At 37.9% G+C, this 17,025-nt stretch overlaps 1 protein-coding gene across 2 annotated transcripts; it reads right to left on the reverse strand.

Annotated features, from left to right (window-relative positions):
• Positions 1 to 973: 973 nt before the first annotated feature.
• Positions 974 to 11,665, reverse strand: Gapt (GRB2 binding adaptor protein, transmembrane). Of its 2 annotated transcripts, none has more exons than XM_074077467.1 (4): positions 11,529 to 11,665; positions 7,159 to 7,838; positions 5,049 to 5,114; positions 974 to 4,488 (listed from the first exon to the last, which is right to left on the reverse strand). In XM_074077467.1, the coding sequence occupies exon 4, from the start codon at positions 4,220 to 4,222 to the stop codon at positions 3,746 to 3,748; it is 477 nt and encodes a 158-aa protein (XP_073933568.1). In that variant the 5' UTR covers positions 4,223 to 4,488; positions 5,049 to 5,114; positions 7,159 to 7,838; positions 11,529 to 11,665; the 3' UTR covers positions 974 to 3,745. The 2 variants fall into 2 exon arrangements, with proteins under 2 accessions (XP_073933568.1, XP_020035107.2); XM_020179518.2 differs by having other exon boundaries at positions 7,155 to 7,838.
• Between the last annotated feature and the right edge of the window lie 5,360 nt (positions 11,666 to 17,025).

Consider the following 17,025-nt stretch of genomic DNA (forward strand, 5'->3'; position numbering starts at 1 on the left):
ACAGTCAATATAAGGAAACTGATTTGAGTGTCCAGGATCTCCTACAACCACTTCAAAAACTCTATTGACTATGACCTTATCTAATGACCCCTTCAAGGGCCATCCTACACCAGAAGCAGGCCAGTCTGTTTCACAGAAGGTCCTAAGCTTGTCAGAAGTCAGCTTGACTCTGTAATCTCTATTAAATCCCTTTTTAATGATCTTAAGCATGCACTCCAAAGGGGTGTTCTTACTCTGACCTCTTCCCATTCCTCCCATTGTCAGATGTCCAGACAGAGACAGAAATGGAAGGGATGATGGTTGTGGAGAGGAGGTAAGGGGTCCTCCTTTCCATCACACAGGGGAAAACAAATAACAACACTCACTTTGTCCATCTCCAGCCACTTCCCTTTTGGGGATGTAGGCATCTCTTAGCTTCTGAGTCTGTATAGACCTCAGACCAGAAGCCCTATTAGGGCTCCCATAGACCATATGAGTTTGCCACGGGCCTGTGGATGGGGACTCCATACTTGCTTTGTAGCTGGGTTGTTTCAGGTTCACACTTTCACACACTCTCACACAACACAGTACTTCCACCCTGCTCCTGACCCTGAGAGACATGGTTACACCCCAAAAGGCGATTTCCAGGTTGGGAGTTGATCAAGCTCCCCTTCTGCCACTTAGGTGCAGTTCTAAATTTGAACCCAGGTTCTTACCAGTCTGATAAGCAGGGCTCCCAAGTTGGTTCCAAGATCTTTATGGGTTCCTTTTTGTGACTGAAACTCGCCTCCTTGGTTAGCCAGGAGAGAGGCTCCTTCCCCTTGGATCAACAAGTCTGGTGGTGCCTGGCAGGGGCAGCACTCCTGCCAGGCTGGGGATGCTGAGTTAGTGAAAAGGAGGTGAAAGCACACCCTCAAAATCCCAGACCCAAGTCCCCAGAAATGTAGGATGGCTCAGACAGAGAGACGGGGCACCAAAGCTTTCATGGAGCGAGTTTATTAAGCAGGCCAGCAGTGACTCAGTGGGTTCGCATCCAAAGGCTGAACCCCAAGAACAAAGGGGCTCAACAAAAACTCGAGATTTAGCAGACATATGAGAACCATGATGACCCTGTGATAGTTCATAGGCAACTAAAAGAAAACACTAAGAATGGCAGGGAGGTAATGTGTTATGTAAAGAACCTGGATATATTTATATTGGCACCATCAAATGCCCAATTGTAGTCTCTTTGTTACATGAATTAAATGAAACTGTGTCTAAGTCAATGTAATCTAGTGTTCTGCATTCCTAACAGATGTAGCCTTCAAACCTGTTTCCCCTTTAAGTCTGCTGCATCTCTCTAAAGTACTTTACAATTGTTCCTGCTACTCCAATCAGAAATAAGGTGGCTGTTCTATATTCTTCTCTTTGTCACAACTCCCATTCCTGTGCTTCCTTAATAAACACACACCCTGAGACCATCAGAAAGCCCTATGTCATTTCCTCAAGCAGGGTAGCATTGTCTTTATCTTCCCTGCCACTGCTCCAGTCTAAGTTTAATATAAAATCTTTTTGAACTGTCTCACCCCCTATTTTTTTTTTTTTGCTGCTTTTCCATCATTTCTCAGCCTAGTAGCTCTTTCAAAAATCCAAATGTTCCCTTATTGCTCTTCTGCTCAAAACCATTTACTACTCCAGTTGTAGCTATGATAGAATGAAAGTCACATGCCAAGACTTATGAGAAATTGCAAGGTCTACTGTTCCCTTCATCACCAACCCATCAGGTAGCATCTCAACCTTCCCTCAGGAAGATCCAGCCACAATGGTTTCTTTAAATTCTTTCATGCCTCAAGTTCTTTTTGCATGCTGATTCCTAACCTGCCCTCTGCACATCATATTTACATGGATAACTTCTTTTCACCCATTGTCCTAAAAGGCCTCTTTAGTTACCTTATTCAAATTAAAATCTTCTTTCCTATTTTACCCCATTGCTGTCAAAACCAAAGGCTTTTTTTCCCCAAAGCATCTAGTACCATCCTTATTAGTATCATTCAGGATCTACTTGGGTAAAGAAATCTTACCAGTTTGATTTAACAGAGAGAATTTAATAGAGAGACTTAATGAAACAGGAACCAGCAGATTGAAAGAAAAAAAAAAGAAGTAAAAAAGAAAAAAGGTGATAGCAGCTGCAAGAAGTAACTTACATCCTTAGGACTGGCAATTATCGAATCTCAGTGCCCTGTAGGGCTGGGATCCAGAACTCTGGGCTGCCTCTTATCTCCTGCTGGTACTTAGGAACTTGGACGCAGGCCTGCGTGCTGGTTCTCAGATTCTAAGGCAGGTGCTGACTGACTGATGCAGACTTCTTGGACAAAGTACAAGAGGCTGGTTCTGGAGTGCTGTGGGAGAGGAAGGACTAGAAACTGCAAACAAATAGCAATGCAAGAGTAAATTGCCTGTCCATGGTGCCTGCTGGGGATGATAAGGAGAATAAGAAGGAGCAAGTTCCTTTAGCTTGCTATTGCTTTTTCATTTTTATCCACCCCCTACCAGCAGAGCAGCAGAGCATAAAATGGATCCACCTAGCAAAAGATAAAGATAGTTTGCAGAGTCCCCACTGAGCAATTCAGAGGAGCATACGGAAGGTTGGGCTTAGAGATGAGATATCACTGCTTCACAAGGAGTGTAGTATTTATTTATTTATTTATTGTATTTTCTTTCCTACTAGACAGTTTGTGTTTAGGACTCATTCTCTCTTTCTACTGTTGCAACAACTCTTCTTTCCCATCCCCTATGTGCCTAGCATAATAACAAGTAGGTAGAAAGTACTTAAGAAATCTCCCTGAAAAGAATGAATAATGGTCAAATTTATTAGATTTTTTTCCTCAAAATTACTTACCAAAATGTACAATTCAATATTTAGGGTCTCGTGTGATATCTTGGGGCTAAAAATATGAATAGAAGTCCGTTCCTTTCTATTTAGATATCTATTTAAGATATTCTCATATGATATTAAGTAACAAAATACATAGCAAACATTCATGTTTAAATGCTCAAAGAATTAAACAGGCAGCAAGACCTATAAGCTATTAAAAAATAAAAGGTAAGTGTAGGTTTGGAATGATTCCAAAGACTCATGGAAAAAGTCATGATTTCAGGCAAGCTTGAGAAAGGGCAAATAAGCAGAGCCATGGTGGAGATGAGTTTGTCAGGGTTTAAGAGGATTCTGATGAAAGCAGGGAAGTGAGGGGTTAGTAGGGGAAGTCACTAGAAGAGCATATTGGAACCAACTATGAAAAGACAGGGATTCTGGAGTTAGAATTATGAGTATTACATAAAAGACAAGCAAAGTGGAACATTAAAAAGTTTAAAGCAAAGGAATGATGTGATCACTGGGGGTATTTTCTGAAGATAAATCTGATGCCCTCATGGTCAAATGATTGAGTGAGTATAAACTAGAGAGAGAAAGACCTGTTAGGAGACTATGACAACAATTCTGAGTCAGAAAAAGATGGTGGAGGTAGAAATAAAGGAAAGGCATTATAGATAGTATTCGAAAAAAGAATCAATATAATAAAGTACAGATGTATTCCAAGGTAAGAAAGGAGGAGAAAATACCTAGAAGTAATCTACAGTGACACAGTGATAAACAGAGAGGATTCACAAGGGTAGGAAGGGAAGAGACCATTGAATTTCATCAGAAGAATTTGATCATTAATGACATTACAATAGTAAAAGTCCCAGTAACTATTTTTCCTCAAACTGTGCAACTCAGTACTGTGAAAAGCTAACACGCATCAGGTAGAATGTATATATCTTCGTCTTGAGGAGCTGGAGAAGTTTTAGGCTTCTGGAAATTATAATAGAGAGAGCATGTCTCATTTCCGTAGATATGCTCCTCGAAGTTGGATGACTGAGTGTTTTCATATAGCTCCCTTTCCATTTCTTCTTTAGCTTTGGGAGGGCCTACTTCCATATTTTCATAATTGCTGGGCATTCTGGTTCCCTTGACAGCAGATTTACGGCCTTGGGTTTCAACTGGAGTTTTAAGCCTTGAGCCAATAATGTGAGGAACCAAGCAGAGAGTTTTCTTACAGTCTTTCCTTCTGCTGTTTCTCCTTTGCAAAAACCTCGGTAAGATAAACTGTGTGGCATTGTGCTGTTTCCAGTGCCAAATACAGCCAATTCCACAGACTACCAAAAGCACAAGAAGGGCAATGCCTACAGAAATGGCCACTGATGTGTTTCCACAGCTTTCCAGCATTTCTGCACAAACTGCTGCGCAGTGGTCCAGTGTTGGCTTTAATGAATTCCTTGAACTTTAGTGTTGATCAAAAATGACTTTGGAAGATCTTTTAGGCATTTCTTCTTCAGATCTGAAAGAACATCACCTGGCAAAGTTCTGATGCAAGCAGAGGTGAGATTTTGGAAAATGGCTTGTTTTGTATGCGATGAAATTCACTTTACAATTCTAAGTATACAACTGCACTTTGTCAGGGGGATTTTATTCTACTCTACCTTCTTTTCTCCCTGTGAACCACAAAATGAAGCAAAAGTGAGTGGAAGATAATAGCAGAGTAGAAAACTTAAGAAAAGGAATGTTGAATGATCTGTTATCCAGAAACCTGCTATAAATTAAAAATATATAAATTGCATATTTAGTACATAGAATAATTTAAAATCTACTATACTTGCCTATACATTAAACACCAGCATGTAGTAAGTTTGTTCTTTTAATGCAGATAACATGAGCTATTGTGAGGACAGAAAAAGATTTTGAAGAACCCTTCCCCGCCCAAGCCTGAGTGGTTCATTACTCAGATGTTGACAGAGTTTTTTACAATAAGAACCACAGTTTTCAAGTGAAAAATAATGTTCTATCTGCAATAGGAGGAAAAGGATTAAACCATACTTGTACAGTCATTTTCCAATGCATACTACTTCCTCTTTGAAGCCTTCCCGTTGCTCTTTGGAGTGGGTGGGACTATGTCTTTTCCCTAATCATTCTTCCCTCTGCAATCCCATAATAATTAGTCCATTCTCTATTACAGTATGACAATCTAAATTACAGGGAACTGTTGTCTTCCTACCTGGTTAAACGGTGAGCAGGGATCAACTTTTTTCATCTTTACGTTCCCAGAGAAAAATCAAAACACCTAGCACAAAAAAGGAATTCAATCAATTAATCAAATTAAAAATGACCCTAAAATTCAGCATCTGATTGCTTATGTTGATAGTTTAAAACTCAAGATATGTCTTCTAAAGGTCATATAGTTTATACTTAAAACATGACAACCGATCTTTGAAGTAAAACAAAATAGTTTTGTAAACCTTCTTATCATCAAACTTTTATACATTCCAGCAAATAACTTTCACTTAATTAATGTAATGTATAGTATTTTATGTTGATGCTTTAAAATGACTAGGAGAAAAAGAGGAAGCATTTAACTAAGCCAAATGTTTTATTCTGATTGTACCAGCAAAACACTTTTACTATATATTTTCAGCCTAGACACAGTTACATTCAGTATTGTTAAAAACTGCTTCTGGGGCTTTTATCACTGAATGTCTTAATCAACATAATTAATTTAATCCTACAGCAGCCATGTGAAGTGAGCACCCCATTTTATAGGTGGTAAGATAGAGGGTTACAGATGTTAGGTAACTTCCTTAACATCTAAGAGGTAATTGAATCAGGAGTCAAGATTTTTTCTGATATTTTTAAGAAATGGGTACTGAGTGCACCCATCAATATATTTGTGTAGCTTGATTAGCTCTGTAGCTCTTGAGGGCTGGGAATCAAACCTTATTTATCTTTGTATCACCAGCACTAGTCAGGGAAAGCTAATTTATTAAAAATTTGTTAATGAATGGAGCAATTTGCTTATAATAACAATATGGACAGTAAATAGGAAAACCCATAAAATAGTGCTCTGCTCTTACTGAGTACTCATGAACCATAACAAACATTTATCTAAGTTTACGATATAGTAATGTGCAAGTTTTCAACTTGGCATTTTATACAACACAATTGATCATGGGATACAATTTATTTATAAACTTTGATAAAATTATAGGGATAGACACCCCAGATCTAGACATTTTTTTATTCTCTTGGGGGACTTTGGAGAGTATACTGGAGTTCAGTTTGTAGCATTGCTGGATAAGATGGCTCACAAGTATAATCCCAGGCAGAGGTTGGGAGGATCCTGGTTTGAGGCAAACTCAGGCAAAAAGTTAGCAACTCAATCAATAACCCAGGTGTGGTGGTGTGTGCCTGTGATCCCTGGGATGCCTTAGGTAGCAGGATCATTGTCTAGGCCAACCTTAGGACAAAACTGTGGGATCCTATCTGAAAAATAAAGGAAAAAAGGCATGGAGGTGTGCTCAAGTGGTGAGAGCTCCTGCCTAGAAAGTGTGAGTCCCTGAGTTCAAATGTCAGTGCCTGCAAAAAGAAGACATTTCAGCATAAATGATTACTTAATTATATGTCTTTGCCAGAATATTTACAAAATAAATTTCAAATACTTATTGGAATTAATTATCTTTTAGGAAGGCCTGCAACAGAAGTGGGGCTGGAGTTCAGGATGACTAACTATTGTCCTTCAGGCAGCTGAAGATAAGGTCATAAATTGCCCTCTCAGTTTCTCAGAGTAGAATTCATTTTTGCCATCTGCGTTGTCCTATGCAGAGTATATATTCCACTACATCCCTGCTATCAAACTGTTTGTTCACTGAGATAAAGTAAAAGAAATGAATCCTTTCCCTGTCTTCAAAAAAAACCTGAGAGATTTAAACACAGACCTGTAATAAAAAAAATATTTTAAACAGGAGCCCCTCAAAGATAGTTTAGCACCTTAAAGAGTTTCACTTTGTCCAACTTGAAAAAGACTCTTCCAGTTTTGGAAAGCAGTTCCAGCAGGTTACCTAATAATTCTCATTTGTCTTAAAATCACAAATCTCTGCTAAGCTGGAATTTTCAAATCCTTTTTATTGAGAAGCAAGTCAGTCAGGAGAAAAAGCACAACCATAGGCGTGGGAGAGCACAGACACCTGTGAGAAGCATTATCATCACTCCCACTTGTAAATTCCTATTTCCCTATAAAACTAAAAACTGGTAGGGTAAAAAGTCATTAATTAAAAAAATTGTTTCTTATCATTTTTTGTTACCCAAACAATGTAAATCAGGTTCTTACTTACGGCTCTGGCTTGTTCTTTTGGTTATGCTTCAAACCTGGTTTGCTTCAGAGCTGTTCCTCTTTTTCACTTTGGTCAGTTACTTCCTTCTTCACCTCCTCCTTTCAGATTATTTAATATTTGCAAAGTTTCCTGGCTTTTGAGGAAGTTCTTATCAGATGTTCCAGAATTAAGATAAATGACCCAAGTTTTTAAATAAAGAAGTTTGGTCCTTCATCTTTAACAGGCAATATGTTTTTCAAATGCATCAGAAAATGATGCATAAAGTCTACACAGTTTTTCTTTTCTGAGCAATATATGCAGTCTTCAGTTTAGAGTTAATATCATTTCACTTTTTCTTGAAATTCTTTTTAAAAAGCTACATGTTTAAATTTCATACAATATAGGTCTTGTTTGTTTGTTTATTGATATGATCATTAGAACAATCCTCATTTCAATATATAAGTCCCAATGCCCACAACTTGCTTCAATACTTGTCAAACCATTGTTCCAATTTTGTTCAGAAAAGTGTTAATATCCTTTTGAATTCATTAAAGAGGAGTTTCCCAAAGTTTAATCTCAGGCATATTACTTCGGTATGTGCTAGTAGGTCTTCCATCAAGTAAATATGTGGAACATTGCTTTTTAGGAAATTCGTAGACACATCAGAACATTAAGGTCTCAGCAGTCTTACAGGGAACAAACTAAAGAAAGCCAAATAAGAAAGAAAAACTGCTTAATTTTGCTTAATAACAGTAGGCATTCTGTTCCCAGCACTAAGTGCTCTAAACCTTTTGTGTAATCCTCAGGAAATCCTAACAACAGCCATATGAGAGAAGCAGTGTTAGTCCTATTTCATAAGAAAGTGGAAGCCAAAAAGTTAAAATAGTCACTCCCCAATGAGGCCTAAATTGCCCTCAGCACCTATGTGGTGAACCACTATACTTGCCACTCCGTTAGGGTGAATAACATGTTTCCTATATAGAATCCTTATTTAACGTCATCTTTCAGAGCCTAACTCCCTGGAATCCAAAAATGGGAAATGTTGAATTAGAAATTATAGGTGAATTAAATCAATGATCAGAAAAACAGTTATGGTAATATTGCCTTTTAAATTGTACTGGAACTTCTTCAACCATGCAGGATTAACTTTGTATAAGGTGGTTTAAAAGAAGAGGATTAAGTCATTGAAATGCCAACCTGACACTGGAAGAGCAGTATTCTTAATATATATTGAGCACTGACATTGTGCCAGGCATTGTGCTAAGTTACCAGATGGCAATAGTGAATTAAGCTCCCTGTAGCCCTGAAAGCCTAGAAGAAGAGGCTGCCATATCCACTGATTATTTCCGATCAGGTGGCTAAGGCTAAGAAAGACATGGGTGTGGATAGGGGACAGTGGGGCAAGGAAAAGGGTATCCAGCTCAGGGTAGTCAGGAAAGGTGAGACCTAAGAGGATGAGGTTCATAGAACAGAAAGGAGTTAGTCAAGTCAGGATTATTCCTGACAAAGATTCTGGAATGAAGATTATGAAGTTGTGAGGCTATGAACTTGATGTGCTCTACACTGTCACCTTTGTACTTGACTGCAATATTAGCACCCCTCCAAACAACACACGCACACACACACACACACACACACACACACACACACACACACACAATGTGCATGGAATGTCATAAATGCAATGCTAGAAGTTAGAACACTGACTATCATTCAGATTTTGCCTGTTAAACTAAGGAAAATTATTGAACTCCTATCATTTTAGGTTTTCTGGATAAGAACATTATAGAAGGATGTTACCTGGCACATTCCTCAAATAGGAATTTTTTAATGATTTTGTTTGCACATAATAGTTGTACAAGGGGACACACTGTGATATTTACATATGATTTACCCCTTCCATTATTCTCTCTTTTCTCCCTCTCCCTCCCTTCTTAGAACAATTTCAATAGGTTTCATTCTTCTGTTTTCATACATGGATACAAAATATATTCAAATAGTAATTTTTTAAGGTAATAGAAATAACCATTCTTTATGGAAGAAATGCTCTATATGTTCAAAATACAATCATTGCATAATTACTATTTTATGAGATAGGTGTTATGCCTTGAAATGTATATTTTCATACTTCTCAATCTTGGCCTAGAAGGTACAATTTGATTTTCTTCTTATAATGGTTTGAGTAGAAAAGGGTTTAGAAGGTATTTTATTGTTTTATAGTACAATTTGGACTTGGTAACTTACTCAAGTAAACCTCCTAATAATTGATGATAGCACCTACCTTATTGAATTATAACTTATATTTCTGGCAAATTTTTGTGTCAGTGTCTGTCTACTTTTTCAGACAGGGACTGAGTAATATTAGTGATGGTAGACATGGGCAAATGTTTGGATATGTGGATTTTCTTTGAAAGTTTGCCAGACTAATGGAATTTTCCTGGCTATTCTGTAGGAAACCCAAAGTCTACATGCTATTTGTTAAGGGTAGGATGGGAATCTACATTTTAGCATGATGCATTATATTACCTGGTAAAGGTAAGATATTTAGTGGCAGCAGATTCTTTAATATTGATCAGTTTATGGGATTAACTCGAAAGCAACAGGAGCATTAATGGAAGGAGTTACTGTCTTTCAACTAGTAAAGTTTCACTATATGGGTGAAGGGGTTATGAAAATTTAATGTGAGGAAATTGAGCACTGAAGGTGAAGAGATAAGGTATGACTGAAAACAAGTCAAAATGAAACCATTGTTGCTTTAGTTATGCTGTCAGCAGCTGGCAAAATTAAAATACTTAATTTTGGGGATATGTAGGATGGATTTTAGTGGAAAGGATCTCAGATATTATTTAGGGAAGGAATTCATTCTTAAACCTGAACCAAAACTTATGAAGGTTTTGTTTTAAGTGAAAATTCCTAGAACCTTGGGAGATTCTGTTTCACTGAGTCTGGAATGGAGCCCAAGAATCTTTATTTTATTTATTTAATTTTTGGGGGTGGGACTGGTTTGCAAATGCAAAGCAGGTACTCTACTGCTTGAGCCTTGCCTCTAGTCTGGAATCTTTATTTTAAAAGTGAAAAGCACTTTAAAAGAGAATGCTATATTTTATAGACTGTGAAGAGAGAGTATTAATTCCGATTATATACTCTGCTGTACTATAAGATATTATTTCCTTTAATACGTATCATGCAGATAATTTCAATTGACAGTTAATTTTGGAAATCACTGATACAAATGAACCCTCAGGCTCAGGGGAACACAGTGCTATGATTTACTTCAGAGCCTCCATCAGCCTAGAAAGTAAAAACCTGGCCTATATGTAAACATCCAGTCACAGGAAGTTAGGGAAAAGGAAAAGGGAGAGTAAGCCCTAAGGAGGAACAAAGAGAATGAACCTCTAAAGGTGTCAGTCTACCAGTGGCCCCTATGATGTGAACTCTGTCACAACAGTTCTCAGGTCTAAAACGATGCACTCTGATATAGGTCATTAGGCAACTTAGAAAGAAATCAGATTACCGTTCAGAGGTTACAAAAACTTCGAAAGAAGAAAAAGGTAGAAGACCCAGAAATTCTACTCAAATATTAAACAGTAACAAATGTCATTTCTCTTTATAGTAGCTTCAGTCATAATATCCCAAAATTTTAGAAACAGCACAAAAGTCTATAAGCAGTAAAATGGGTGAATGTTGCATGGTAAATTCACACAAATTAGTAGTAAACTTCAATGAAGAAAAACAAACCATAAATGGGTCCAGCCTTATAAATGAATATCATGACATGGAATTAAAGAAGCCATGGAGGAAAGACTGCAGACTGTGTGATTCCATTAGTGGAGGTCAAATTCACATAAGTGCACGAGGAGGCCTTCTCAGATGCTTGAGATTGTCTGTATCGTGATCTTCCTGGTGGTTATAGACGTAACATAGATACAGATATATCTTTCTTAGCCATTCATCAAACTGTTCACTGAGGATTTGTGAACCTTATATAAAATTTATTTTAGAGAAAATAAATTGGAATGATAGTGAGAGTTCTTTCAATAGTCATGAAAAAGTGAGATAATTAGATATATCTTATTTAATTTTGAGAATCATTGGCAAGCTAGCTTACTAGTTTGAATGGAGGAATAATTGCTAAACTGTAGATAGACTTCGAGCTAGATGAATTCTAACTTTATCTGGGCCTTTCTGAGTCTAGAGGTTGGTGAGGCTGTGGGTAAAAAAAGATGGGCGTTATTGGTAAGTCTTGAGCTTCAGCCTAGTCAAAGTAAGACTTTTCTATTTCTGAGATCATGTATATGGTTTCTCACTGACACAGCTTGATTTACTCAAAGAATGTGCTCCCTCCCCAAAAGTCATGCACAACCTAACTCATGTAGGTAAAGCAATTTTACCTTAAAAAAATCGGCATCTTGGGCAAGAAACGCTTCTCTTCATCATCCACAAGACGTCCATAACGTATGGTGTGATTCCTGAAGCTCCTTCAAATACTAAGTTCAAGTGAACTATGTAAAAGTGGATGTCACCACATCCAGAGACTCGTAAGGTTTCGTGTTTAGCATCTACTTCCTTTTAGTCTAACTCCCTTTCTTCATAAGTCTTTCCTAATTGCTACACGGATCAGATAACATGACATGAAACTTGCTTCAACTTCAGTTGAACAATGCTCCCACTTCTTCCCCCAGTCCTTCCTCTTTTATACCTTCAAATAAAAACAAAATATTGAAAAATTGGGTAGCCATCAAATATGAAAAATTAAATTAGACCATTTTATTTATTCATCAATAAACTGAATGCTGCAGATTTTTAGCATTTCTACAGTAGATACCACTCACTTCAAACTGTATATGCAAGTTCTCAAATCAGGTGACCTATGCACAATTTCAACAGATTTTTGTGTTCATTTGCAGAGAAGACTATTATAAACTAGAATTAATAATAGACCCCAAATTAGTCATTATTTGATTCTGCCAACTTCTACAATAAATGTTGAAAAGCATACTATAAGATATAATTTAAAAAATAACTAGTCATATTTTCAAATTTCATACTGTAATCAGGCTAGATTTGAAAGCTGCTAGGTTTACAGAGATCTTTCTCACATACAGACATCATCAATCACTGTCACCATTTCAAACCTGGCGGGGGGCTAGTTTATCCAAGGAAAGGCATATTCTAGGCCCTTTGCCTAGAGACCCTGCATGACCTCAGTTGTACACTGATTCTGAGTGAGAAGTTCTGGGAGGCAGAGAGCAGTACTGCTTTAAACTCACTTTTCTTACAAAATGTTTTGGTGTCCTGTTTACCCTATTCTCAGTTGAAGGAGAAGAAAACAGCAAGTCATCACTAACAGTGGGTGTTGCAAGGGACCTATGTAAAAGGGTCCTGATAATCAGACTGCACTTTTCTCCCTCTGTGGGATATGAACGTAGGCAAAGCTTCACTCAGAACATGAGGGCCACCATGGCAGCACGAATACTTCATGGTCCCAGGTAAGGCAGCGATGTGACTGCTAAGCCTGCTTGTGTGCTTCCGTAAACACCATCCTCTCCTCTTGAGTTGTATCAAGAGGAGATTAGACAACAGATTAGACTGAAGTCATATTGTTTTTTTGTTTCTTAAAAGATATATTTTCCATAATAATACATTCCTTTTATTAGTTAATTTATCAGAATTTTAAGTCTGTCTCATCCTCACAGTCTAGTCCCATCTCAGACAGTAACCATCTTGGTCTAGTCATTCAATCACAAAAGCTCCTCTATTGCCTTATCTATAAAATGGATCTTAATAGGCCAAAAATGGACTCTTAATTACAGTTGCTTTAAAACTTGCTTTTCAAACCAATTTGGAGTATAACACACACACACACACACACACACACACACACACACACACACACACAAACACGGAAATGTCACGATGAAACTCTCTGTATAACCATCATAAACAAAAAAAATTGTCTTTTTTTTTTTAAAAATGAAGAACAGGAAGGCAAAACAGGTCCTGTCTGGGGATTGGAACCAGGGAGAGGGCATAAGGGGTGGGTAAAAGAGGGTGAATATAGTGGAAATATTATGTATTCATGTATGAAAATGGAACAATGAGAACTGTTGAAACTATTTTAAGAAGGGAGAAGGGGAGATAAAAGAGAAAGATGGAGGGGATGAATCTAGATATATTGTAAGCACTTTTGTAAACATCATCATGTATTGGTACAACTATAATATGCTAATAAATATAAATAAATAAATAGAAGTCACTAAAAATTAAAAAATAAAAATTCCTTGGAGATTTCAAAAATATTGATACTTAGGTTCTAGACATGAAAATCAAAGCAATATCTTTAGGGTGAGCTGAAGCATTGGTACATTTAAAAACGTTCCTTTGTGTGCTTAAAAGTACTCAGTGAGCAGCAAGCTGGTATTGACCACTCAGACCTTTTGAATGAATGTTCTGCTGCATGGGGCTGTATCCTGTTGAGTAAACTGCTTGCCTATTTATTATGAAAAAGGAACTCGAAAGTCTTTCAAAAGAAAACAAATAATCTGCAAAGTGCTCAAAGCTCACCAGAGGAATATATATTAATTAAGAAACATAGAAATTTGTATGCTGGCTAAAATATCAGTAATAATTCACATTTATTGAGCACTTGGACATTTGGCAGACATTTTTCTAAACCCTTTACATGGGTTTAGTTTTAATCCCTACAACAAACATGGAATGGGATTATTTCTAGTTTAGAGATGAACAAGCTCCTGAGTTACCTACCCATGTTCAGACTGCTTATGTCAAAGCTCAAATTTAAACTTGGATCAGGAGAATTGGATCTATAGCCTGTGCTTTTAACCACTAAGTATATTCAAATTACTATGGTAACATCCCAGACTAAAATCTGCTTTATTCCAAAGGGTGTAAAGTTGAATCCTTATTTGTTCCAGAATATTTGACCTGAGCTAAATATAGTGGCCCTGACTGTGGAGAGGTTGGAGGGATGGTAGATTAAACAGACTAGAACATAGCCTTTGCCAGAGTTTCAAAGAAGTATTATGGATTTTGGTAAGTCATTGAGGAGATATAAAAATGAAAGGCAGGACTATTAGGTCGTGAAGTCCATAAATAATAATCTCCTGTGCAGCTCTCAGACAGGGTACAGGTGTTCAAAGCGGGGCTGAATATGTGACTCTTGGTGCTGCTGGGGAGAACTGTAGAAACGACTGGACTTAGTGAGCTGCTCAAAATAGAGGCTTCCCACTAAGATAATAGAGGCTGCTGCACATATAAGAACATGTGTCTGCACTCTACACCACATCATCTTTGCCTAAACAACTGTAGTAGCCCATTATGGGTCCTCTTATCCTATCCTGTTATCTTACAGACCTTTATCTCTAAAGCTGACAGAATGATATTTTAAAAATAATAAATCAGATCACATAAGTCCCTGATTAAGACCCTTTGGTGACTTCCACTAGTCTTAGAATTAAACTCTAACCTCAAGGACAGAATAAAAGGTTCTCTGTGATCTGGCCCCTGTATCCTGCTCTTATTCCCTTCAGTTTCCTCCCTAGTTCCTAGACTCCAGAGACACCCGCTACTCTCTGCTCCTTCAGGTCATGTGGTTCCTTCCTCAAGTCCCTGCACCAATTGTTTCCTTTCCCATGGTGTTCTTGCCCTAGGTTTTCTCTTGTGTCCTTCTCATTCAGGCCTTGTGTCCTGAATGTGTCTCATTCAGGTTTTCTCTTGTGTCCTTCTCTATTCTGTATGTCCTCTCCAGGAAGATTTCTTTGACTGGCCCAGTATAAAGTTCATCCCTCCACAGGCCACCCCTCCACATGTTGTTGCATGCTTTCTCCTACAGTTAGTTAGTCATTCTTATCCCCATGCTGACCCTCCTCCCTGTCATCGCGTACATACTGTCACTTCCTGTCACTCCTGCACATGCAGACACTCACTTTCATACAGTTTGCTCTGAAATGTGAGCATGTTGCTAACTTCATGAGAATAAAGGTTGTATTACTCAGACTTTTGTATCATGGTGACCAGATACCTAAGAAGAGCAACTTAAAAGAGGAAAGGTTTATTTGGTTCACGGTTTCACACATATCAGTCCATTTTTGTGAGGAAAGGGGTAGCAGAGCAGAGCAGCTCACATCATAGTGGAAAGGAAGCAGAAAAAGGAGGCTATAGAAAGGGGCTAGAGCAAAATCTAGCTCCAAGGACAGGCTTATCATGACCTGCTTCTCCCAACTAGACCCCACCTCTTAAAGTTTCTAGAACCTCCCAAAATAGTAGCATCAGCTGGGGACCTAGGCTTTAACATGAGCCCATGGGGAACATTTCATATGCAAACTATAACAGGAACCATATCTTTCTTGTTTACTGTTCTATTTTTAATAGTGTCCATCATTTCACCTGGAAAGGGCTCAGTAAGGTGGGATTCATGGAGAATGAAAGAAAAGGATTTCTCTGGACAGTAAACTTTGTGCTAAAGCAAAAGATTTTTTTGGTATTAAAACATAAATATGTATGAAAGAATATATGAAACATTTACATAAAATTTATGTACACATAGTTATACACAGACACATGTGGATATATCTTACAGAGAAGGGAAAAAGAGAATTTAGGGAATAATATTAAAATTAAAATAAGTATCGATGCATCAACATTTCAGATAAAGAAATTGAAAATTTCCATGTCTTTGGAAGTCACCCTCTTTCTCATCTCCAGAGTAATCACCATCTAAGTCTTCTTTGCTGTTTTAATAGATTTACCACTTACATTTGGGTCAATCATTTTGGAAAACTAGAGGGCAAGTGAGACACTGTTAGGTAAGATATGGTCAGATTCCCCACCCTTAGATGGGACTCCCAGGAGAAGAGAAGCCACACTGAGCCATGGTGACACAGGCTGCCCCACCTTGCTGAGACTTCACAAAACCTGACAGAGGGCACTAGTGTCAATGCGTCAGGTCTGAAAAATGCCCTGGGAAACACACAGCTTATTAAGCAATTTGCAGAGCACCAGCGTTGACCAGGCACTGAATGTCTGGTGGGCATTCAGGGTTAGAGCCTGGGCTTTCTTTGTATTTTCTGCTTCTGAGTATGGCTTGTAGGGGTAGAAGAACTTGCCTCTGGCATAAAATGGTCCTTTAGCTGATTCAGGTAGCATATCATCAAGATTTGCCAAGTACAGTAAGAATCAAGATCAGGCTCACTGGGACATTTTGTCCTTAGGCTTCAAAAGGATGCAAAATCAGCTTGAGAAGAATCTGTTATTTGCAACTAGAGCTGTGACAGATATCCTGGACTTTTCCTTTTTTATTTAATATTTGTTTATTTTTACACTAAGCCTTTAGGCTGTCTTAGGACAGGCTTTGTTAGATTAGTGTAGATTCCATTTATACTCTTCTGTTTCAAGGGACCAATCAAAACCCCAAATGACTTCACAAAATGGATTTATTTACCCATGCAACTGAAGAATATATGGATTTAATTTGATTGTAAATCTTATAGTTCTCAAACTGTCTAGTGGGTATGTGGGTGATCACTATGATAATCTTCTTAATATCTGAAATATTTCATAATAAAACAAAATAAAATAAATGTGATGTGACTCAATTCTGGGGCTTGAGAAATATATTCAACTTTCTGTCTCTCCTTCCTTTCATTCATCCCCTTTCCTCTGTAGGTCTGCTCCAGATGGGATCCCTACAGCTGTAGGCTTAATATACTTACAGTTGGCAGGAAGGCAGGCGAGCTTATCTGTTTATCAACTCCACAAGTCCCTGAAATGACCATTGGCCTGAGTCGGTTTCAAGCTAAGCCTTGGACCAGTCACACATTTGTGGTGCTCTGAAAGGTGAGGTGAAGCATGCCTGCCCACTCCAGAGCT

This window comes from Castor canadensis, chromosome 6 (genome assembly GCF_047511655.1).
Source record: "Castor canadensis chromosome 6, mCasCan1.hap1v2, whole genome shotgun sequence".
In the NCBI taxonomy this organism is placed as follows: Eukaryota; Metazoa; Chordata; class Mammalia; order Rodentia; family Castoridae; genus Castor; species Castor canadensis.